Source organism: Camelus bactrianus, chromosome 25 (assembly GCF_048773025.1).
Source record: "Camelus bactrianus isolate YW-2024 breed Bactrian camel chromosome 25, ASM4877302v1, whole genome shotgun sequence".
Classification (NCBI taxonomy): domain Eukaryota; kingdom Metazoa; phylum Chordata; class Mammalia; order Artiodactyla; family Camelidae; genus Camelus; species Camelus bactrianus.
This window is the reverse complement of record NC_133563.1, coordinates 11152253-11178880: the sequence shown is the minus strand read 5'-3', so window position 1 is coordinate 11178880 and position 26628 is coordinate 11152253. Positions and strand designations below refer to the sequence as shown.

At 35.5% G+C, this 26628-nt stretch overlaps 1 protein-coding gene across 5 annotated transcripts in view; it reads right to left on the bottom strand.

Annotated features, from left to right (window-relative positions):
* RIMS2 (regulating synaptic membrane exocytosis 2) overlaps positions 1–26628 on the bottom strand; it is a 509607-nt gene that overhangs the window by 355929 nt on the left and 127050 nt on the right. For all 5 annotated transcript variants that reach the window (XM_045517246.2, XM_074352612.1, XM_045517245.2 and 2 more), the window contains one exon: positions 9789–10099. In XM_045517246.2, coding sequence (XP_045373202.2) covers positions 9789–10099 — 311 coding nt within the window. The remainder of the gene's footprint in view (positions 1–9788; positions 10100–26628) is intronic.

Below are 26628 nucleotides of genomic sequence, written 5' to 3'. Positions count from 1 at the left end.
GGTCACCCTACTCAAAAACAGACTGAAGAACATGGAAAACAGCAATACACTAAATCAAATTCTTTAAAGTGAAGCTAAAATGTGACAGGTCAAAGCAAACAGACATAGAATTTCTTTTAAAATAAGTTAAAACACTTAAAATTCCCCGTCACCACTGCAGGTATCTAAGAAACAACAGACTTCTAGAGATTGATCTTTCATGTAACAACTAGTAGTTAGTCCTCTTATTTAGGTTAATGTATTTTTACAAAGACATTACCAAAAGAAAAAAAAAATGAGTCTAAGAGACAGAGAAAAATACAGTACTGGATTCCGTAAGTAAATATAATTTTTGTAAACACAGGATAATTGTAACAGGTAAAAGGGATGGAAAAGATAACTACTTGTCTTTTCAGTGATTCAGTTTATTTCACTTCATTCCAATTCAATTAATATTCGATGAGTGCCTATTTCTAGAACCTAAACTAGGCATATATGGACACAAAGATATAAAAGAAAGTATGTGCTTAAGTTGTTCAAAATTTACTAAGAGGGAAAGAAACACTGACAACAAGTGCACTGAAGGTCAGACAGTAGTAAGTGCTAAAACATATAAATATAAATAAATTATAGATTATATATATATGTGTGTCTGCATATATGTGTGTGGTGTATATGTATACACACATATGTAAAGGTACCCTTTAAAAGCAAAAAATACAATTCTTACTGAAAAAATAACAGAAGGCTTCATGTAAGCAGGGACCCCCTTACCTAAGGATCTTGGCACTTGCTATTTCTCTGCCTGGAGTGTTCTTCCCCCAGAAGGGGATTAGAAAATAATACCTAAGTATCTTAACTTGGGCAGCAGGCTGATTGATGATGCAACCAGCAGGGCTCAGGAACGACAAAGAAGCTGCTGCTTTGGGAGGGAACAGACACTGAGATTCAGAACCCTTTGATTTTGAAGTATCTGTGGAACAAAAGGTAAGACTGTATAACCTTCAACATTTACTTCTTCACTCCCTCAAATCTGAACTCAATATTAAGAATTTCCCTAACCTTTAATTAAACATTGTTAACTGCTCCCCTCAAAATCCCCTTTCCTCCTCCCGGGATGATCTTTCTCGGTAGCACTTGTCGCCAGGCGCTGGGAGGTGCCAGCTACAGGTTGTGCCACTCACATCTAGGTGAATGGCGCCCTCTGGTGTCCTGCTCTGCACAGCCTGTGAAGTCGAACAGGTATTGCTATCCAATGTCCTAGTTATTTTTTATGCCTTTGTCTTCCCCAGTTGAAAAGCGATCTCTGTGACAGACTTTGTCTATTTTATTCATTGCTATACCTTCAGCACCTAGAGATCTGTTTCTCACACAATCAACACTCAGTAAATATTTGTTGCATAAGCCCAGCGAGAACAGAATAATCTAGATAAGAGGAATAGCATAAGCAAATACTTAAAAATTTAAGAATGGAAGATTTTTTTAAAATTCATCAGTCATCTGCTGTGGCTAGACTGTCAGTTGTATGGGGGGAGGGAAAAGTGGTGAGAGATGAGGTCAGAAAGACAGATGATGGCCTCAAAAAGTAGAATGACAGGATTTTGAGTCAGAAAACCTGTTTCAGTTGAATTCTACCTCTCATTTTGAAATCTTGAGAAATCATTTCAGTATAAAAAGGGGTCTCTTAAACCCCAACTTACATCATTATGGTAAGTAAAATTTAATGGCTTAAATTTTTTCACAGAGCCTAGAACACAGTAGGTATTCAATAAATGTTAGTTTCCCTTAGAAAACTAAGGATTTGAACTTTAAGTACAAAATGGGAAGGCATCAAAAGTGAGCAAATGAATGACTTCATCATATCTATACTTAAAAAGCACAATTTTGGAAACGAGAATATGTAGAAAAGCAAATAAATTTAGAAGCAGGAAGCCAGAAAGAAAGCAAGACACAGTTTATGCCTAAACAGGGCAGTGACAATATCCTTATTTGAAAGGAAGGGTTGAATATCAGAGACGTAATAGAGATGGAACTGACCAAAAACTTTATAAATATTCACTGACTATGAAAATTAAGATGAAGAGGATTAGAAAATAATACCTAAGATCTTAACTTGGGCAGCAGGCTGACTGGTGGTGCAGCCGGCAGGGCTCAGGAATGACACAGAAGCTGCTACTTTGGGAGGGAACGGACACTTACATGCAGAACCCTTTGATATTGAAGTATTTGTAGAACAAAAGCTTAAGACTGAATAACCTGCAGTTGAAAATACAAGTCTGGCACATGAAGACCTCAGAACTAGAGACAAACATTTTGGGAATAAATATCATATTCCAATATGAAAGTCAATGATACATACACAAGAAGTCCTGTATCTCACAATCTCAAGTGCCAGCTTAATCCAGTTATTAGTCTATAACCGTCTCTGTAACTAGTTCAGGTAGAATAATCACAGAATTAAATCGTTTTGCTTATGAGATGTACCTTCGCCATCTAGTGGCAAAAATTATAAATACAGGTTTATTTCTAATCACTCAAAAGCTGAAATGATCCCTTATTTGCAATTTGGCTTATAAATGGCATTTCCAGCAATATATTCCAGGGAAAGGATCTTTCATTCCTCATTTCTATCACAACTGCTATTTTTCTTCTCATTTTTAACTCTGGCCACTATTACATTCAAACAATATAACTGGAAGAAATAATATTGGTAAAACATAACTCTCCAGACTTTCCCACTTCCTCATAATTCACTCATTGCATAATCCAATATATATACCAGGACAGTTGAATAGCTATGAAATTAAGGGTATCATTAAGTTCATATTACAATGTTTCTTGCTTTCATTCACAAACAGTTTGGATTATTTAGAGAATAAAATGGTTTTTTGAAACCAGATATATGCTTTGAACAGGCCGATGAAGCAAACTTCAAATTTCAGTTTTTCACGTGGATATTAATTTGTTCCAGTACCACCTGCTGAGAGTTTCCCCCTTTCTATCCTTCCTCTCTTGAATTGCCTTTGCACCTTTGTCAAAAATTAGTTGTCAATAAATGAGTGGGTCCATCTCCATTTTGTTTCCTTGATCCGTTTGTCTTCCTTTATGCCAATACCATACTGTTTTAATGATTGTAAATTTACAATGTCTTTAAATCAAGTAGTATTAGGCCCCTAACTTAGTTCTTTTAAAAAAGCTGTTTTGGTAATTCTAACATTTCTATACGAATTTTAGACTTTACCTGTACATATGAATCAAACTTGGGAGAAATTACACCTTAACAATATTGACTCTTTCAATCCATGAACACAGTTTATTTCTCCATTTATTCAGAACTTTTTAACTTTTTCATTGGTGTTTCATTGTTTTCAATGTACAGATCCTGTGCTTATTTTGTTAGATTTATACCTTAAGTACTTCCATTTTTTGGTGCTAGTGTAACCACTAATACAACTACAAATACAATTTCTTTAGTACACACAACGCTATTCAAGGTGTTCATTTCTTCTTGAGTGAGGTTTGGAATTTGTCTTTCAAGGAATTTGTCCAGTTCTTCTAACTTGTCGATATTACAGGAATAACATTTTAAAAAATATTTCCTTGTTAGCATTTTAATATCATTAGGCAGGGGTTATGTCATCTCTTCTGTTCAAAATAAAGGTAATTTGCATTGTCTTTCTTCTTTTCCTAGTCTGTCTAGAAGTTTAACAATTTTATTGATCTTCTGAAAGACTCAGCTTTTGGCTTCATTGTTTCCATTTTCTATTTCACTGATTTCTGCTCTCATCATTATTGTTTCTTTACTCTGCTCACTTGGGTTTAATCTGCTTTTCCTTCCTAGGTTTATTAAGGTGAAAGCTGAGATCAATGCTTTGAGAACCCTCTTACTGTCTAACATAGGCGTCTAGTGCTATGAACTCTGCCCTAAGTACTGCTTTAGTGGCATCCCACAAATTCTGATGTTGTGTTTTCATTTTAATGAAAGTTTAAAAGGTTTCTTATGTTCTCTTTTGATTTCTTCTTTGATCCATAGGTCATTTAAAAGTATGTTGTTTAGCTTCCAAATACTAGGGAATTTTCCAGAGGTCTTTTGTTACTGATTTCTAATGTAATTTCATTGCGATCAGAGAACATATTTTTTATTACATGAATTCCTTTCAATTTAATGAGACTTGTGTAAAGGCCAGAATATGGTCTATCTTGGTAACTGTTCTGTGTATCCCTAATAAGAATAAATATTCTGCTGTTGTTCAGGGTATGGTTATATAAATATCAATTAGGTCACGTTGTTTGATACTGTTGTTCAAGTCTACTATGTCATTGATAATTTTCTGCCTATTTGTTCTATCAGTTATTGAGGGAAAGGTATTGATACCTCCAATTATAACTGTGGATTTGTTGATTTCTCCATGTAGCTTTATCAGTTTATCCTTCATGTATTTTGAAACTGTGAATATAGACATATATGCTTCCTTGTCCTCGAGTAGTTTCTTCACATGCATGTGCCAATCATTACTCCACTGAATCCACAGAAGAACCGTCTGCAAATCTCCACAATATCTCACTGTTCAGCTTTCTCCTCTCTGGTGCTCTGTGTAGCAAACTCCAGCTGCCTTGGTTTCCTCAAACTCTCAGAACTGCCCCCTCGGTGCAGGAGGGCCTCTGGGCTCTGCCTGTCTTCCTCCCCCTGCGCGTCACCCTGGAAAGCAGTGTGCCAGGGCAGACACCGGGCTCCCTCCATCTCCCATCTCTCGGGCATTATTCTTTGTTGCCTAATGCCCGATTTCTTAAAACCACTGTTTCAAATACTTGGTTTATTTTTTCAGATATTTCAGGCAGAAGGGTAACTCCAGGCCCTAATACATTTTAATTATTACTTTTACTTTAAAATAATCAAATGGTCACAAAGATACTTGAAAGTTCAAGAGTGACAATGAAGAAATAATAGTTATTACCAAACTGTTAAATACTCATTATGCCAGCTTTACCTTGTTTTAAAACTTTACACTTTAGATCCAAGATAATCGCTTATGTTTTTGTTACTCTCTTGCCGTTACTTAACACCTGGCAGCATTTTTCACCATCTAACAAAATACATTAAGACGTAATTTAGTAATATGACAATTTTTTTGTTTTCCACTCTTGCCTCATTAAAATATCAGACAAAATCACAATGTAATCTCTCAGTACTTTCATCAAAGGTCTTATTTAAGCAGTAAAAGACAGAAATAAGTACTTAAGAATCTGTAATGCCTATAAAATATTGTTTCTTTGTAGCTATGCTTCTCAAAATGCTTTATAGTCCATTAGAAGCAAGTAACTATGTTACTTTTTCCTATCATTTTAAAATTTTGTTTGTTTTTTTGTTTTCCTTTGTAAGGAAGTAAGGAAAACAGAGTTAGAAACATTACATAGTAATATAATTACAAGATCAGTCAAAATGTCCTTTTTGAAGATTTAACCTAATACTCCAAATATATTCAATTTTAAGTATGAATCATGGTGAAATTATCTGAGCCATGTGGTAACAAGTAATGTCCATATTGAAATTCAATAAATATTTGTTGAATAAATGAATTATAATAATGAGCTATTATAATGTGAATGAATGTAATTCTCTACTAATTGAACACAATACTACCAATTATAGGACAAAAAATGGAAGTGAATGCTTCCAAGTTTATATCATGGCAGAGGACCTTAAAATATAACGTAACAGAGAACCTTAGAGCTGAAAGTCTTTTCGAGTTGTTGGAGACTGCCTTTCCTATTTTAGAGATGAGAAAATTGAAACACAGAGGAATGATATACATCAACAAATGATAACAGAAGGAAGATGTGAGAACAGGATCTACATATTCTAACTTCTACTTTTTCTAGCTTTTCCACCATACAAAGTAGCCAAAACATTTCTAACTTTTTAACTTCTCCCAATGTTCTAGGAAGCTCTGAATAAATAAATAGTAAAATTTTACATAAAAGAAAAAAATCAGCTATTTCCTAAATTTCACTGATTTTCAACTATGAAAATTATGAAGCATCCAACTTTTAAATAATTTCAAATGTATAAAACATCAACTAAAAGTATTTAAACAGTTTTACTTTAGTTTTTCTGTAATTTTTAAAACAAAAAATATAGCCTTAAAAACGGTTATTTCCCCCAGCCTCCTCTAGATACCATCTTAGATCTCATAAACACAGTGTTTTCACAACCCTCTTCCACCCCAAGGCCTCTTTGTAAAACAATTATTTGTAATATCCCCTTTACTACCCTGCAAATGAAATCCAGGTAAAAATGTGCTAATAATTGACATAATTTTCAAGACATATATATTTCTAACTCTATAATACATGGAAAAGAAGTAACTGATTAATAAAAAATAAAATATATTTAACTAAATAAATGCTCAGGCACAACAACCCAAGATGTCATAATAAAGGAGTAAGACACAGCTACATGAATGTAGTCAACCTGTGACCCACTCAATAAATGTGTCAGAACAGTATACTCAAACGTGAAATGACGCTGCCTCTAAGAAGCACAAAGTTTCACTAAGTGTTATGTGCCTTAGTGACAGAGCTACAGAAGACAATGGCTACTGAGCTATTAAAAGGCACTTGTATTTCCCTCCCTTATATATCTTTAGATGACTTTGTGCTTTCCTTCTGTCTCCACTAGCAGTATTGGCATCACTTGAGAGCTCATTAGAAATACTGATTTTTGCGTCTTCCCTCATGTGTAAAACACTGTGCTAAGATCTGTGAGAGAAGTCGAGTCATAAAACAGGTCAAAACCACTGCAGTATACAGTTAAAAAGATTAAACTAAATTCCTTAAAGGAAGTAAATGTAACATACTTTTCTCTCAAACATAGTTCTCAGTCTATAGATTTAAATTTCATTGAACCAAAGCTTCTCTTTTTTGAGGCTACTGGTTTTCTGAATGCTACTGAAGAACAAATTGCTAATAATCCTTTAAGCTGGAGTTACATTCCTTCGGAGAAGCTCCATTTTACGGTCCAAGTCAAATCCTACTAGGAGACCCGTTCCGGTAAGAAAGGAGAGAGACTGGGGAGAGGGGAGGAGACGGAGGTAAGGGAAGCAAGAAAGTGGGATTAACTGAAGGAATTTAAATAATAACAAAGAAAATGAGCAAAGAAAGGAGAAATTTCAACACCACTAAGAGGTGGACAGGAATTGGCAAACCTTTTCTGTAAAGGATCAGAGAGTAAACATTTTGAGCTGTAAGGGCAATATGATATGCTCTCTTGTAACTACTCTGCTCTGGAGTTGAGGCTGAAATCAGCCGTAGACAATAAGTAAACTGATAGATGTGGCTGTATTCCAATAAAACTTTATTTACAAAAGACAGGTGGCACAGATTTGGTCTCAGGGACAGTTTGCTGACCCTTGGCTCCAGATGAAAGCATTCAAAAGGTTCATAGATACATGGCCTAATAAATTAATATAGAATCTGCATTTTGAAAACAACAAAAATATGTTCTTTTTTGCTTATGATAAGGGGAATTAAATTATTCTTGAAGAGAAACTATTTTACAAATAAAAATTTATACAAATTATAGCCAATTCCATTTTCTAGGCATAACTACCAAATCTGATGTTAAATTCTAACTTCTTCCCTGACTAAAAGTAATTCTTATAAACAAAAGGAGCTATTGGTTTGACTTGTATGAGGTTCAGAAAGGAAGGATATAATTACAGGATACATGGAGTCATTAAAGTATGCATTTACTAGTAATAGCGGTCAAAGGCACCAGGCAAAAGAAAAAAGAAAAAAGAAAGGGACAACTACATCTCACTTCCTCATAATGGGTCAGATTCTACTGTTTACTCAGGCTAGTACTTTGTCAATGAAAGAAGCATTAAGAGATAATATTGAAAGAGACTTGTTCTTACTACCACCTTCTTCAAAGATTAGAAATATGCTTCTAGCTTCCCTACAATGATGAATTAACTACTCATAAATTTGTTGGATTTATTTTTAACACCCACAACCTCCTGATGACATGCACTCCAAAACTTAATAATCTTATTATGTGATCCAGTGTTTTAGTACCTCCTTTCATTTTTCCTAAACCTTCCTTTCTAAAGTCCAAGGGAAACTATCTCATGCAGCTATCTAGTTTTTGAAGAATGAGCCTATATTCCCATTATCCATTTTATTTAGTCATTCATTCATTCATTCATTTGTTCATTTAAAATCCTACCTCCATTGTTCATCATCCAAGCTCATATCCCTTGACCATTATAGTTGCCATTTTACAGACCTTCTTGATGTCTAAAGTCCTTGTGTAGCAGACACTGCTACTGTCTCAACCCACATTGCTTCATCCTTCAACTGTTCCCTACATAGCTATGTTTTCTTACAGTAGTTGTAATAATCTGCCTGAGTACTTTCTTTGCACAGGAACATGTTTGACTGATGAGTTCCCCAGAGTTAACATCCCCCAGGAATAGCCCTAGTCCAACAGCAAAGGAAACTTATAGATAAATACCTCCTGCCTCCTTGCCCATAAGTGGGATAACTCTGCAGTCCAGCAGTCTCAGTAAGACTGAGACACTATTGCCAAAAGAGATAACCTGCTCTTGAATGCATCCAGCATTGTATTCTTTCTCTGAACTGGACCACTTCCCACTTCCCTATAGGTAGTACCTGAAATTTCCTTCCATGTAAACCACCTGCACTCAAATCTCTGTGTGCTTAAAGTGGTCCTCAATCTAAAATGGTCCTCTAACCTTAAAATTCTTAGGTTCCTGAGATTTTGCACTGAGACATTTTCATAGTACACCAGCCATGAAATCACCACTGTTTTGTCCAAAGATAGGATTACATTGCCCATTTCACTTTTGCTTGTTTTCAAAAAAACCTGGAACATCCATCATTTTATTATTCTTCCAAGACACAGCAACACACTGTGGGGTGATGGCTTAAGGCACCTTCTAAAGTGACTCCCAGTTCCCTTATCTGTTATAATTGAGAGTTCAGAATTCACCATCCTATGATTACAATTTAGATTTATTTTTCCACAAATGCATGACTTAATGCTTGTTCACACAGAAATGTCTTCTGTCACTTCTGGATAATAAACATAGTATAAACTAGATTTTTAAAATTTTTTTCTATTCAAACAGAGGAATATGGTATAGAAAAATAAACTTCCTATGAAAATTTTCCATTCTCCCCCTTCCAAAAGTAGGAAATATAAGAACCATAAATGTCATCTTTAAAAGTCTAATACTTTGATCATAGAGAAGCCCATAGAATTAAGCCAAAATAGTAAATAACAGAGTTAGCCCATGGAAACATCAAACTCATGAAACCCTTTCATCTATACTTACCTGCGTGGAAAAACCACTTCATTCTTCAGCTCAAGGTGGAAACTGTGGAAACATCATTAACCTTCTCCATTCTCTTAAGTCCACTTCCAGTTAGTCCCGTCAATCCAACCTCTCCAAAGTGTCTTAAAACCATCTCTTCTTCATTCCTGTTGCCCTCATTCCAGTTTGTCTTTTCTGTGACCACAACCTCCTACCTAGGTTCCCTATTTTATTCCACCTCTTCATTCTGGAAAATCTGTTAACCTGACACTCCTTCATCAAACCTAAGACTGTTCAAATGTATAATAGCTCAAGTCCTGAACATCATTTTCAGCATTTATATAAAACATATGGACATTTCCATTATATTTAGACAGCTCATTTGTTGCCTAAACATTTTATGTATTTTTATTTCTGTTTGGAATGAAGATTAAAAATAATGTTTACCTAAAGATTAAGCAAAATGTTTACCTGTCTGAAGCTATGTCACTGGCAATTTGGTGCTTCACTCCTGACCCATTTTTAATAGAATCCTGTCTTGTGAGCCCATGAGATCGACTTTTCTCCACTGCAGGTACAGATAAGTCACCTGAGGGTCCTGGGAACTGGGCCTGCTCATGGAGTTTTGCTTTCTTCTCCTGAGGCGCCTCCTCATTCCGCAGTCCTCGGAGAGCCTTTTGATCAGGTTGCTGTGCTGTATTAGATCCACTGTTATAAAACCATGCTCCTGACTTAGTGAGGATTTCTTGTTGTTTTCGGCACAAATTACATACCCACATAACCTGCACATGAACACACAGGGAAAAGAAATTAGTGATTCTAAAAGTTAAGAACAGATAAAAAGAGAGACAATTCCAGCTAACAAACAAAATATATGGTTATCCTTCCTGAAGTTAAAATGTAATACAGATTAACTGCTACCACTAATTATATCACACATCCTTTCTTTTAATTTCATCGGAATAGTCATAATGAAATAGACAATGTTTACTGGCAGTAGAAATACCAAACTATAATGTAAAATTACGAGTTTTTTATCTGTATTCTTTACTTTTTATTTAAATTATGGGCATAGTATAACATACAGAAAATGGATTTTGAGGTTAGACAGACTTGCGTTTAAATACGAACTCCAAGACTACAAACCGCAACTTTCAAGGAGGTGCTGAAACTTCATGACCCTTAATTCCCTCAGTGATAAAACAGGAATAGGGATGATAATACCTGTTTTTCCTACATTGTTTTAAGGACTGAAATAATTTATGTAAAATGTCTAGCACAGTGCCCACTATATGCTGGATTTTCAGTGGATTACCTACTAATACTAGGTTAATCTTCTATCACCAATTATATTACAGCCTTCTTGAGGGGGCTTTTATTTCTTTTGAGTAGCTCCTAATAGCTAAAATAAAGCTAGGATCATTGCTGATCTTTAACAGAAACCTATTAATTGCCCATACTTTAATAGGACACTTTATATAAAATGTACCATTTTAACCATTTTTAAATGCACAGTTCAGTAGTATTAAGTATATTCACATTATTGTGAAACAGATCTCCAAAACTTGTTCACCTTGCAAAATTCAAAATCTACATCCATTGAACAGCAAATCCCCTTTTCTCTCTCCCCTCATCCTCTGGTGACCATCATTCTACACTTGATTTTTTAATAGATGTTTTTCAGACCCCAGAAATCTAAAACTGTTAAAACTAACATCTGTGTGACCAGAAAACCTTCACCCTCTTCTGAAAAACATTTTTTGATTAATGAGAAAAAAAATCACACATTCATGAAATAAAAGGTGAGTTCATATTTCAAGGTTTTTTTGATATTTTCTGTCAAGTACTGAATCTTACACAGCTCTCCAGATTGCTAAATATTTCCTCATAGTTTAAATTATAATAATATAGGTAATCACCATTAAAAAATTCAACATGGCATTTTCAGCTGATGCAAGGATGGCTTTGTAAAATACCATTTAAAAATTTTGCTTAATTGCCGATTATTCCAGTCAATATCGTTTGTATGGTCCATCTCATACAACACTGTACTTTATCATTTTTATTATTTTGTACTCTCTTCAAATTGTATACACATTTCTCTTTTCCCCAACTAAATTCAAAACTCACTGGGGGCAAGGTCTGTATCTTCTATAAGACCTTATAAATTATAGAACAGTAAAATTTTCTAAATGCTTACTAACTTGAATTCATTTGAAGTCCTTCTGGGGTATGTATTATAATAAAACATTTTATATTAAGATTTATGTTTCATCCATTTCCAAAATAACTAGTCATCAATAATGTCCATTTTTGTGACTCTCTTATTTGTATAAATAAATAGGAAAGCATTTTTGATATGAAAATACCAAAATTTCAAATTAAAAAAAATCATATTTCAAATTTCTTTTGATTTGAACACAAGAAATAGATCTAACCCATCGATAGTCTCAAAAATCAAATTGCAACCAAAATCTTCAGCCTTTCAGCGCCATCTTGTGACAAGTGGAGGTACTGCAGATCTTTTTTAAAAGTAAAACGCACACTAAATATTGAACCACAAAATCATGTTAAAATAAATTAAACTTGAATTTCAACTTTTCTGCTTCATTTTAAATAAATTAATAGTCATGTTACAACAGTAATACATCTACATGATTCTATGATATGAATTTATCTAGAATAAGTCATGCTCAGAAAATTGAAGAATACCCGGTAATTGATAATGAAACAAATAAGTTTATGAGGCAGACAATTATCCAGTCATGATCATCTGCAGAAACAACCTACTGCTGCTTCATTATTTGTCACAGGTAAGCAGGTTACTTAAACTCTCCTAGAGAAGAGATTCTTAAGGAATATCCCTAGGGCAGCAGCGTCAAGTACCACCTGGGAACTCTCCAGAAGTGCAGATTTTCAAGCTCCACTCCAGACCTACTAAATCAGAAATCTGAGGCAGGACCCAGAAATCTGTGATTTTTTGTGTGTGTTTGTGTGCCGAATCCTACCGGTGATTGTGATAAAGGTGGAGGACCACCGCTTAGGGCAAAGATTCTCAACTCAATATGCTGAATGAGCTACAGGTATGTGTTGCTCAGAGTGGTAAAGTAAGACCAAAGGAGGCCATGACCAGCCTTGCCAATTTACCTCAGTGTAAACTAGGTACATTTATGACACTGTATTTAAATTATAAATTTAAATTTATCATTGTAGTAATAGCATTATTTCCATGTAGCACAAAATGAGAAAAAGACTTAAAAGCACTATAGGCTTAGTTTTTGTCATCTGTTAACACCCACTGGATATTTATATAAGATAAATGAGTGTAAGGTGTGAAGGATGATGTCTGATTCCTAGTAAAGACTCTGTGTATTAATACTGTTCCCATACTCTCTGGGCTGTCCACATTGGTTGCTCCTTTTCTGACTTGATCCTATGTTCCCTCCTAAACTGCTGGCTTCTAGTAATCCTCATATTTTAACACTCAGTTACCCTTTTTCTTTTACTATCCCTTCCTACTCTTGGATTAATAGATTATTAATCTTTAAAGCTTAGGAAACCTAAACCCACTCAAAGTAGTACAAGGACTGACATTTTCACCTGAAGCCCTTCACACACACTGCAATTTAATTTATAAATGATGAAACTGAACTCTGCCTTACAAGCACATACACACATACATGCCATGAAATGACTTTTCACTAATTGGCTATGAAATAACTCATGTCTGCTAGTGTTACGGAAACGACAGGCCAGCCAAGAAACAAGCACCACTCGGAGGGTTGGAGTACTCAGATGTATTACGCCGGCGGGCTCAGAGGGGCTTCTGCTCCGAAGCTCTGAGCACCTCCAAGACGTGTGCATGAGTTTTTATAGGGTAAAGTACAAACTTGGGGTATTCGGCCAATAGGCATGGAACAGCTTTAGCAGCATCATTATCACAAAAGTGGAGGCAGGGAGGCAGCAAACCAACATTTCAAAGCCTGATATATATCTTTGAAAATCCAGCTGGCTAGCAAAAAAACATGAACAGCAAACCAACACTAATTAACTTAGATTCACAAGTTAGTCCAGCAGAACTCAGATCGGTATTCCAATACTTAGATTTGTGAGTTATCTTGTTAGACCAGACCAGCCTCTCCTTCACATTCCTAGACTTCTGAGTTATCCTGTTAGACCAGCCCGGCTTTTCCTTCACACTAGAGGCAAATTCTGTGTCCATGGAAAAAATTTTAACTAATTTGGGAATAAAACTGTAGGACTTTTGTTAATGGAAACTTTTAACCAATTATGTTAACCAGCAAATATATCTTATGATGAACACTGTTAAAAATATCTTAGAAATACATATGCCTGTGAATCTCCATGGTTAAATCTCTATTAGTTTTGCTGGTGATCATAAATATCAAAAAACATCTAAGCCCTGAGAATACAAAGACACAGAGGATTCAAAGTTATAAGGTATTACTGCTTTCAGTTCTAAATATGCCAAAATTTTCAAAGCAATACAGCAATGTAAGAGATGGAATACTACGACCCAAATTTGTCACTTATTGCCGTATGTTCCATTCCACAAACATCCTTGTTGGGGTTAAAAAGGGTGAAAAACAAAATCCTAAGGGAAACAGAAATACCTCTTTGTCGAATGAAATAAATGCACAGCCTAAAAGTTGAGAGTTACGTTTTATTTGGTGGACATTTCTGAGGACTCGAACCCCTTCGAGCCCGGGATGACAGCCTCTCAGATCGCTCTGAGGGACTGCTCCGAAGAGCTAGGGGAGGAGCTAGGATATACAGGAGTTTTACAACAAAGACCAGGTAGTTGGAACATTAAAAGATTACTTGTTAACTAAAGAAAACCAGGCATCTCAAGTTAAAGAATTTTGCGCTTTTCTATGTAAGGGAGGAAGCAAACATTTGGGCTCACTGAATTCATTCCTTTGACAAGCACCTAGCCATCTAGGGCCAGTATCCTGTCCTTTCTTATTCTGAGTCCCCTCAGAGGGCACCACTGTGAGTGGCTGCAGAGCCTGGGCTGCAGGCTTGTCTTCACTGGGGGGTGGCAGCAGACACTGATGACTTGATGGTTTCAGCATTCTTTGTTTACTGATATGGTCTGCAGCATTTTTTGTTTACATCTTTAAAACCATAAAGTTGGTAAATGTAATCGCTAAACTGAATGAACGTTACGTTAAGTGCATACAATAACTTAAAGGAATTTAAAGCACTAAAAAATTGTGATTTTCATCTAAATAGGGATAATAAATAATAGACTAATTCAGAGAAGGAAAGATGACTGATTAGAGACTGGTGCTATTGAGACCACAGGCAAAGTTCGTAAGACCAGCTAATTTTGCATAGAAGAAAGAATTTACTAGATTCTACCCCTAATCAGACTAGACTCTACTGCTAATCTATAATGCCTTATAAATGTGTGCATCTGTCAGAAAAGAAAAGAGTGTAAATTGATCAGTTTAATGCTATCACATGACTAGAAAACTGGAAGATGCTAGCTAGCTATTAAACTTACTTTCTTTTCCTCTTAGAAAACATTTCCCAATCTCCTCTTTAGTTAGAGACGGCCATGGCCATATGACTATGTTCCGGGCAATGGATTATAAGTGGAATGATGTGTGCCATCCCCATGAGCATTAAAAACTCTCATACGCTGCTGTCATGCTCTTCATTCAAGACCGTGGGGATTAAAGGAACCACAAAAAAAGAAGCCTGGAAATCTCAATGAGTACTTGGAAGGGAGCCCTCTGTTAACCACCAGGGTGGATTTCACACAGATGAGAAAAAAAAACTATTATGTTGAGCTACAGAAACTTTTTGAGTTTCTCTTTTACATTTTTTGAACTTCCTTAACTAATTCAAAATCTTTTCAAAGTGTACGTTCTATTGAATGTGTGTCACCAGCACAATCTTTGTATGCGAAGAATAAGGCATGACTAACACTGGCATGTAAATGTGCTTCCAGTGCTTCTGGAGCCTAAGCACTGAGTCCTAAGAGCTGCTTGTGCACATTTCTTCCTAACTCCATGTTCGATGAAGTAAGGTGGGTTACCTGAAAGCAGCCACAGTGGATGTTTTTAGACTATAAAAACTGGAAAATACCACAAGTCAGGGTTTTTTCTTACAGAGAGCCTGTTGTTAGCAATCAGCAGCCCACCACTGAATAGAATGTATCCACTACAGTGTCCTAAAAGATTAATACATTTAGTGCTAGAAGAGAAACTTGGATGAAGCTGTAATTTACCATAAAATTAATTCAGACCATAAAATTCTAATTTATTTATAGATGGGCAAATAACTATTAACACTAACTCATTAATTATTTATTCATTCATACAATATTCACTAAATGCCTAGTATGTGCCAGGCACTATGCTACAAGCTGGTAAAAACAGCTCAGTAGACATAGATTTTGCTGTGGATTTTAAAGTGTAGTAGGGAGACAGTAAGCAAATAATGGCACAAATATTGTTTGGGTTACAATTTATGATAAATGCTACAAAAGGAATGCAGTTACACCACAAATTCCGTGATGTTTTCCTTTCCAACCTGGTCCAGGCTGTGTTGGGCAAAGAAGAACACAGAAATCTTTAAGAGGCCTGGAACTCCAGAGAGGCTCAACTCCAGCATTACTCTCAAGTGCTCCCATCATCAGGTCTATGGTGTTTCTGTCTCTCAAATGCCAGAATTCAGTGGTATTTTGGGCTACTAGCCAACAAGCCCCTCCGCTAGTGCATGGTGGATTTGGAAAGTTGAAGTACTTGGCCTAAAGGGTTAAAGGTTTTCAAATGTGTTCCTTAAGCAATTAAAACATCACCATAATCTCTGTATTATAGGCTTCTGAATTACAAAACCAGTATCAGAAAACCCCCTTCGTCTAATACCCCAAAACAAGCAGCAAGACTTTCTCAGATTCCCCATGACCTGCAAGCACCACGTCTCTAGCTACAGTCTATCTGTAGGCTGAAGCAGAAAATTTCAATGGTGTCATCTATAATTTTTTATCTAATTTCCCTCAACAGCATACTAGCCAGACTTCTATTAAAGTTACCCACTATATTTTAGTCTGCTAAATAGCTCCTGTGGATAAAGTCTCCATTTGTGATATTTCTACCCCTTGCCTGCTGTTTTTCAAGAAAGTGTCTAAGTGTTCTATGGGGATTCTGCTGCTAAAATCTGCAGCTCATCTAATTCTTAGTCTGGTTCCTCTCTGTTTAGACAGGATTGTGCTCCATTATTGACTTGATCTCAATTCAGCTTCCAAGGCACTAATGACTCCTCTTAGTCTCTGAACAGTCCTCCACTCCCAGGCTATCTGTTCTGCAGTCTCTTCCACAAAGTGACCTCAGCCCTTGGCCCTCACCATGGGGGGGTTGTCATAACAGGGACACACAGCTGCTTCTGTGTCCTCCATGTCACACTGGAAGCAAGATAGTTCTGGAAAGCTAATGCTGGCCCTTTCTTGGCCTAACCATGACTCACTGCCAAGCTCACTCTGAAGCACCTATGCCCCAGGTGGGTGCCAAGGCACCCTCAAAGATGACCTCTTCCAAGAATCTCAAATATTAAGAATGGTAAAAGCTGCCCTTTGACTTAACCAATATGCCTCCTCCTCCCGAGTCAAAGCCTAGAAAGAAGAGACTAGAACGTACCTCTGATCACCTACTAGCTTTAATTCTGTCTTCCTTCTCCTTCCTCACAGTGTACAAGGATAGAAGGGGCAGTGTCTTCCTTGACTGCCCTTCTCTGTATACCTAACACTTTCCCCACGTCCCCTCAGGCTTGGACTACTGAGCTTCAGGCTTCCCATTTCATCATCCCATAGCTTCCCTTAACCCTTCCATTGCCTTAATAGCAAAAAGGGAAAAAGAAGCCAGCGTACCAATAAAATAATCTAAACTGCAAGGCACTTCAAATATACTATACCTATTACACTGTGATTTGCATACTGTCAGTGATGTTCAGAGATTAATATTCACCTAAGTACAAAGTATGGGATCCTCACCTAAAGAAAGAAGAACTGGGAGCTTCAAGTTTCGGATACAATGGCTGATTCCTCTGCTCTGGGCAGGAGTTGTGGGATGGGAGAGAAAGGATCTCATGCAGGCAAGGTAGGTCTTTCAAGAATATGATAATAGCCTCTACTATCTAAAGTTGATGGTACTTAAAGAAATAATTTTAAAAGTGCCAAGTTTTGAATATAGTGAAATTAACTGAAGTCAGTAATCTAAAGAAACAGCACAACAGATCAAAGATAAGAGGACATGAGGTAAATATCAGAAACTAGAGAAGAGAGTCAGTTTGGAGAGTCAAAAGGAACACTGTGTACTTTCTGGGGGAAGAAAACAAAACAAAACAAAACACTGCTGCCCATGGTTGAACCTCAACAGGCTACTCACAGCACGTTAGCAGTAGGCTGCTTCCTTTGTAAAGAAATAGACAGCAGTATCATAAATACCGAAGGGTTAATTCACTTTGTGAGCGTGCTCCAACATGAGTCATCAAGTGAAACTAAAACCAGCTTTAACCAATTAAATGTGATTAGATCACTGCGTATTCACTTCCATGACTTTATAATAAATGACCAGTTAAATTACAAAGCTGAGACAGTCAGATAATTGAGCAGCAATTTTGATGGCTTTATAATACTCATATAAAAATGGGTCTGCCTCCCATGTTGTGGCAATTTGAGATGCCAAATATTAAAAGACAGGAAATAAAATGAGAATGAAAGACAATTCACTTGAAAATATAATCCTTTACTGTTCTGCCATGCAGTCAATACTACGAAAAATTTTAACCATCTTCTCTATTTATCAAAATGAAACACAATTGCAAAAAATGCAATTTAACTTACACTTAAAACCTCAAATTATAGAAAATTAAAAATTATAGTAACCTCTACCACTCTGCCTCAACTTAAACCTTTACCCCCTTTCTACTTTCCTTAAACTCTTTGATCTCTACATATTTGTTTTACGCCATGACATAAACCTTAACTTTTAACGTTTTTCTGTTAAAATAGACATTGCCTGTATAATAAGATTTTTGTTTCTGCACTCAGATTTTTAGCTTAGAAGTAAAAATAGAAATAAATAAACTAAGTGAAATTAAAACAGAAGAGAAATGAAAGGAGGTGAGCAGAGCTGAAGCTTCAGGTCCACTCTGCCCCCAGCCAAAAAGCAGGAACGAATGGCTGAGAGAAGAGCTCTTTGGGGATAAAAGAACTAAATGTGCTTCATGTAAAATGAAAACCTAGAGTCAGTTTCACTTCCTGACGCCTAGGGCCTTCTTCATTAATAAAAAAGCTGGAAAATGCTATAGAAAGCTGCCTCTACCTACAGATTACAAGAGCTGCGGGCCCAGGCATGTGGGACACAGTCTTGTAGCAAGATGCTGAACAAAGTCAACTGTGACCTTGGTTTGTATATGTGAATTTGCAAGATCATTAATTTAAAATATCATTAATGTATTACTTTGCAATATCACTAAATATCAAGATGGAGTCGAGAGCCCAGCTCACTCCTGCAGACCTGATTCTGAATTGAAGAGTCCGGACACTACATGAAGGCAACCGCAAAACTGTTCATTAGGAAGGACAAGCTGAGGCGAAAGGATGAAGGACGGGGGAGAGAAGGATAAAGAGAAGAAAAAACTACAATGTGAAAAAACTTTTTAATAAATCCTCTCATTGAAAAAAAATTGGGATTTAGATGGGTTTATATTTGACTCCTAACGAACACTGAAAAACCAGATAACGCCAAACGTATTCAAACTATTATAGGAGGGTGAAAGAAAAGGTAAGTTCCCCAATGCAATTTATAAAACGAGAAAGATTTTAATGGCAAAATCAGAAAATCAAAATCAGTAAATGAGTTTCCTATGACTACTGTAACAAATTACTGCCAACTGGTGATTTAAAACAACAGAAATTTAATCTTGAACAGTTCTAAAGACCAGAAGTCTGAATTCAAATTCAGTATCAACAGGGCCATGCTCCTTCAAGAGGCTCTAGAGGAAGTCAGTTCCTTGCCTCTTCTGGCAAATGGCTTCTGAGAGCTACACACATTATTTGGTTTGTGGCCAGATCAATCCAGTCTTCAGGGACAGCATCTTCAGATCTCTCCCTGCTACGTTTTCACATCAGTGTGTGTGTGTGTGTGTGTGTGTGCATTGATCTTAAAATCTTAATAAATCAAATCCTAAATTTCATACAGCAAGTATATATGAGAAAGAAATGAACAAAAAGAATCTATCACGACAAAGGGAGAAATATAACAAAAACGCAAGAATAGTTTAATATTAATTGCATTAGAATGCCAATGCAATTCACCACTGTAATAGAGTAAAACGGAAAAAGTGACCATATCCATAGATACAGAAAAACCACTCAGCATTCATAAAATATAAGACTCATTCATGTGAAAATAAAATCTAGCAAACACGAAACAGAAAAGCAATGCTTAAGCCTAGTAAAGAGTGGCTACAAAAACACTCCATTCTATTTTACACTTAAGAATGAAAAGTAAGAGTATTTCCCTTAAAGTCAGGGAAGAGCTAAGGATCCAGGTATCACTTCTGTTCAACACTGTCCTGGAGGCACTAGCTGATTACTAACTCACCCACACATGAGACAAGAAAAAGGATGAAATAAAACTGTCCTTATCTGAACTCTATATGATTGTGAATACTATTTGACTGTGATAGGAAAATCTAAGAAAGTCTGCATATAGACAACATACTAAAAGTATTAAGAGAGCTCCCTGAGTTTCCTAGATAAAAAATGAAAAAAACAAAATAAATAGTATTCTGTACACCTAATAACCAATCACAAACCTTTAATAAAAATTTTAAGGAGATCTGTTTCAAAGAAAATTAATGTACAAGAGTCTAAAAGAAGACTTACACAAGTGGAAAGATGTACTCCATTGGGATGAGAAGACCAAATACCACGAGGATGTCTGTCTCCCAAATTAAATCTATCAAGTTCAATGCAATTTTAATCAAACTCTTGCCATGTTTTTCAAGGAATCTGTCAAGTTAATTCTAAAATGAATATGGAAGAGTCAAAGATAAGAAAAATCAAGATAATTCTGTAGATAAATAACAATTTAAGGTGGAGTTGCTCTACTTAATATAAAGTGACAAAAATTAAGGCAGTGTGGTATTATTAGTAGAGAGATGGTAAGTAGGACATAGAGCATAATATAGGCTCCAGAAACAGACTCTCACACATGTAAGTGCTGATGTTACAAAGCAGCAGGGAAAGGATGCACTGCTGAATTTATACGGCTGAGACAACTGGTTGTACATAACGGTGGAAACATAGATTGGCACCTCACACCATATACAAAAATCCATTCCAAAAGGATTGAACACTGAAACATGAAAGGCAAAACTTTTAGAACAAATGTCAAGAAAACATGTCAAGACACAAAACATTTCTTAAGTCAGATACAAAAAATACAAACTATCTCACATACATCTCAAAAATGTTCTCCTAGGGCAGTCTACCCAAGCAATAGAAATAAAAGCAAGAATAAACAAATGGGAGGGGGGAGGGTATAGCTCAAGTGGTAGAGTGCATGCTTAGCATGCACGAGGTCCTGGGTTCAAATCCCCAGTACTTCCTCTAAAAATAAATAAATAAATCTAATTATTTCCCTCCTCAAATAAATAAATAAATCTTTAAAAAATAAAAAAGAATAAACAAATGGGACCTAATTAAACTTACAAGCTTCTGCACAGCAAAGGAAACCAGAAGTAAAACAAAACAACCTATGGAATGGGAGAAAATTTTTGCAAACGATGTAACCGACAAAGACTTGATATCCAGAATATATAAGCAGCTCACATGACTTAATAAGAAACAAACAAACAACCCAATCCAAAAATGGGCAGAAGACCTAAACAGGCAATTCTCCAAGGAAGACATGCAAATGGCCAACAGGCACATGAAAAATGTTCAGTATCACTAATTATCAGAGAAATGCAAATCAAAACTACAATGAGGTATCACCTCACACCAGTCAGAATGGCCATCATTCAAGAGTCCACAAATGACAAATGCTGGAGAGGCTGTGGAGAAAAGGGAACCCTCCTACACTGCTGGTGGGAATGCAGTTTGGTGCAGCCACTGTGGAAAACAGTATGGAGATTCCTCAAAAGACTAGGAATAGATTTAGCATATGACCCAGTAATCCCACTCCTGGGCATATATCCAGAAGGAACCCTACTTCAGAAAGACACTTGCACCCCAATGTTCATAGCAGCACTATTTACAATAGCCAAGACAGGGAAACAGCCTAAATGGCCACTGACAGATGACTGGATAAAGAAGATGTATATTTATATGATGGAATACTATTCAGCCATTAAAATGACAAGATAACACTATTTGCAGCAACATTGGAAAATGTCATTCTAAGTGAGGTAAGCCAGAAAGAGAAAGAAAAATACCATATGAGATCGTTCATATGTGGAATCTAAAAAAAAGGAAGAAGAAGAAGGAGAAGGAGGAGGAGGAGGAGAAGGAGAAGAAGGAGAAGGAGAAGGAGAAGAAAGAAAGAAAGAAAGAAAGAAAGAAAGAAAGAAAGAAAGAAAGAAAGAAAGAAAGAAAGAAAGAAAGAAAGAAAGAGAGAAAGAGAGAAAGAGAGAAAGAGAGAAAGAGAGAGAGAAAGAGAGAAAGAGAGAAAGAGAGAAAGAAAGGAAAAGAAAAGAAAAGAAAAGAAAAAGACGAACATAAATACAAAACAGAGAAAGACTCATAGACATAGACTACAAACTTGTGTTTGCCGGCGGCTTGGGGGGTGGGGGCAGCAGAAGGAACAGACTGGGAGTTCAAAATTTGAAGATACTGACAGGTATATATAGAATAGATAAACAAGATAATACTGTATAGCACAGGGAAGTGTATGTAAGATCTTGTGGTAGTTCACGGTGAAAAAGTACGCAACAATGAATATATGTATGTTCATGTATAACTGAAAAATTGTGTTCTACACTGGAAATCAACACAACATTGTAAACTGACTATAACTGAATAAAACAAAACTTAAAAAAGTACAAACTATAAAAAAGAAAAGAAAAAATTTACTGTATTAAAATGTTTAAACATTTTTGAATAGTAAAATAATAGGATAAAATAAAGTAAAAAGAGAAACTACAATCTGGGAGAGGTTTTATTGCAATGTATACAGTTGATTAAAAATATGCATTCAGAAATATGAAGAACCTCCACAGTTCAATAAGAAAAAGATAAACATCACAGGAGAATAATAGGTCAAGAAATTAATACACAATTCTACAAAGAAACCCAATTGGACAATAAACAAATAAAAAGGCATTTAACCTCATCAGTCAAAAATGCAAATTTAAACCAATGAGTTACTATTTCACTCCATTAGTTTGGCAACATTTTAAAAGTCTGACAATACCAAGCATTGCAGAGGAAGTAGAGGAACCATTACTCGGAAACATTCCTCCCAGGGTTGTAAATTATTTCAAACAGTTTGGAGATCCAGTCTCCAATATCTAGTGAAACTGAAAATGGCTACTTATATACTCTATGACCCAGAAATGTTACTCCTACCCTAGAGAAATTCTCAAGCAGGCACAAGAAGACATGAACAGGGATCTTCATTGAGCACTATTTCTATTAGGAAAAAAATTAGATAAATCTAAATCAACATGACAATGGATAAACTGTAGCATATCGTGCAGAAGAATTCAGCAGTCAAAATGAATGAATTAGATTTAGATGACTCTAAAGTTTGATAACTTTCAATATATAGAGTTAAAGAAAGCAAGTTTCAGAAAAATATACACAGTATGATTCATAATATAAATTATGTTTGAACCTTGCAATATAGTACTATATATGGTTTAGCAGTGTATAAAGTTAAACTATACAAAAAAACCCCAGTATGAAATAGTAGGTATTCAAGATAATTGCTGTATATTTCGTTAAAAAGAAAAATACAAAACAAATATGGCAAAATGTTAAGATTTGTATAACTGCTTGCTACTCTCTAAACTTCTCAGCATGTTTGAAACATTTCAAAATAAAAGAAAAAAGAAAAAACAGCAGTCGGATATGGGACTATATCACTAGGAATGTCAGACTAGTAAACAATTAAGGAATAATTGGATAAAATATTTACTGATAGTCATAATCACACTAAAAGTAAATGAGTATTTAACATAAATATATTAGTTAACTGAGAACTAATTACTGAATTTTCATACAAATATAGTTTTTAAAATATGGCTTACTTTCAATTTGGGGGGGGGAGGGGTATGAGTAAAGGAGTCAGCAATTATATAAAAGGTAACCAGTTAGCTGTACGTATTTTGTAGTATTGCTTTTATTTTTCTTGTGGTTCATTTTATAAACTCTCTGCTCTAAATTAAATTTTATCAAAAAACTAGGGAAGTTATTAAAGTAAATTAGTGAGAAGAATTTAATTGTATACTGAGTATTGTCAGAATAAGTCATTGTTGTCTTCATAATAAATATTTGAATTTTAAATCTTATTTTAATTCAGAATTGCATTTTAAGCTTTAATTTCTCTAAGTATTTTTTAAACACAACGCATAAAACAGTAGATATATCCACAAGATTAAGGACCGTGACCATTTCTGCAGTTACTAAGTTTTCCCACTAGTCTGTGCTATAGCACTTTGTTCTATCTGGACTCACTGGCTGCATATTTGTACTACATTGTTAACATACCTTTTCCCTAAAAATAAATTTAATTTCAGTTAAAAATATAGTAACTTTAAAAAAATAAGAAAGTGAGTTGAAAGAGTATCATTATTACAAAATGTAATATTAGTCAGAACAATTATTTTCCATTGCATGTTAACTTACACAAAGATTCAACAGAATAAATACCAATGTAGTATCGGTTGACAAGTTTTCTTTTCCAACATTTAGAAGAACTTAAGAGTTATGCTGTATAAATTACAGAACTATAAAATCATTTCCATAAATTTAAAGTAAAGCTATGGTTCAAATTGGGGGAAAGCAAGTTTAATTTCTCTTGAAATAGAAAGCATATTCACCTAGGTTTCATTTTAAATGGAGAACAGAACATGACAATTTTTGAAGAGCACATCTTATAAAAGAAGAGGCTGGAACACAGTTATATGAAGGTTAGAAAATGGTGTTCTCCAAATTGAAGAGAACTGGAGATGTAAAACTAGAGGAAATAATAACAAAACACTAATGAAATATGGTAATACGTAAATCACTAGAACACTCTTGGGGAAGAGAAGTTTTATTTAAGGAAGACGTATTAATTCAGAGAAAAAAACATTCAAAGTTGAAAGCCTCATTTACGTGTTTCTCACATTCCCCCTAGTCATTTTTTAAAACTTGTAGATTAATGGATAAAACTATTTGAGATCCTTGCAAGTAAATTTCCAGAACCTGTGCACTACTACATGGGCTTCCTTTTGCAAACTGTGCTTCTTGCTGCTGTAACTGCTAAAAGGCACAAATTGATTGAGTGTTAGGAAAATTTTTTATTAAATTCTCACTTCATTAAAAAAAAAAAAGGCAGTAACATTACTAGTCATATTGTCATCTGACCTACTTCAAAGCAGAGTTCAGCGTAAGGCAAGTCCAACTTGGCCCACTCGAGGGAGATTCACTATTCTAAGAAAGATAAACTGTATCACAACACTAACATAGTACCAAAGTCAAAGCACTGACTTAGATCTAGCTTCAGTGCATTTGTATTTTGATTCATCTCAAACCTAACAAGGCCAAAACTGAATTTCAGACCTTCACCCCCAAACTGCTCATCCACAGTCTTCTTCATAGCAGTTAGTGGTAATTCCTTATCCTCTCAGTTTGCCTCGGGCCAAAAATCTCGGAATAATCTTTTCTCTCATACCCCACATACATTCCACCAGATTCTGCTTTTAAAATATATCTACAGAGATGACATCTCACCACAAGCACCCTAATCTAAGTCACCACCATCACCTACCTAAAATACTGCAATAACCTCATAACTCGTCTCCTAGATGCCATTCTTTTCTCACTCTCCTCACTAATCTACCCTAACAAAACAGTCAAAGTAAACCCTTTAAAATGTTTTAAAGTGTAAGTCATGTCATATTACTTTTTGGGTCAGAATTTTTTCATACTCCCCAATTTGCTCAGAATAAATGTCAAAGTCCTCACAGTGATCCAAAAGGTCCCCTGGGATCTCACTCTCTAACTTTGTGTGTCATTATTCTCACCCACTTGCTCTACTCCAGCCACAGTGACTCCCTTGCTATTCTTGCAACGTGTCTCACGTGCCCCTGCCACAGGACCTTTGTATTCGCCTTTACCTCAATCTAGACTGCTTTTCCCCTAACTACCTGCAATGCTAGCTCCCTCACTCTCTTTCAAGTTGCCACTCAACTGTCACTTTTTTTTTTTTTTGGTGGAGGGGAGGTAATTAGGTTTATTTATTTAATTATTATTATTATTTTTAATGGAGGTACTGGGGATTGAACCTAGGACCTCATGCATGCTAAGCATGCACTACCATTTGGCTATACCCTCCCCCTTCAACTGTCACTTAAGGCTATCCAAATTAAAATTCCAACATCACCCAAAATTAAGTATCTAGATTTTCATTTTCTCCAGGGCACTTGCATCTTTTAATACTTTATCTCATTTGTTGTGTTCATCTCCTAATTAGAATACATGCCCCAGAGAAGTAAGAGATATTTGTCTCTTTTCATTCACTGCTATATCCCAAAATACAGAGAAAACAGCAAGACATGTTCATTGAATGAGTGAATTACTATATTAGCAATAAGTATATATACATTCTTTCTTTAAAATCTGTTTGCCCAGCAAATTTCTATATTCCAAATACCATGAACCTCATGAAACTGTCTTTAAGAAAAAATAGCACTTAAGAACTTTCCAAATACAAGTATTATTATGAAATATACTTTTCCTGATCAAAAGTCAAAATGCACAAAGTATCTTTTTCTATTGAAAAATGAACAAAGTATCTTAAGATTATTTTATATGTATTAAAATTGCTTAACTATTTAAATAAAAGTAAAATATACATAGCTTACCTCAGAGGTTTTGAAACTTGTTCAATCAGTGTCCTACTTTTGATCTAACCCAACTGCTTTTAGAATATTACTAGGGTTTTTTGGGGGGGAGGGAGGTCGAGAACCAAACTGAATTATGTGTTTTTATGTTTGTTTACTTTGGAGGTGATGGATATGTTTATAACCTTGATCGTGGTGATGATTTTCATGGGTGTATGCATAT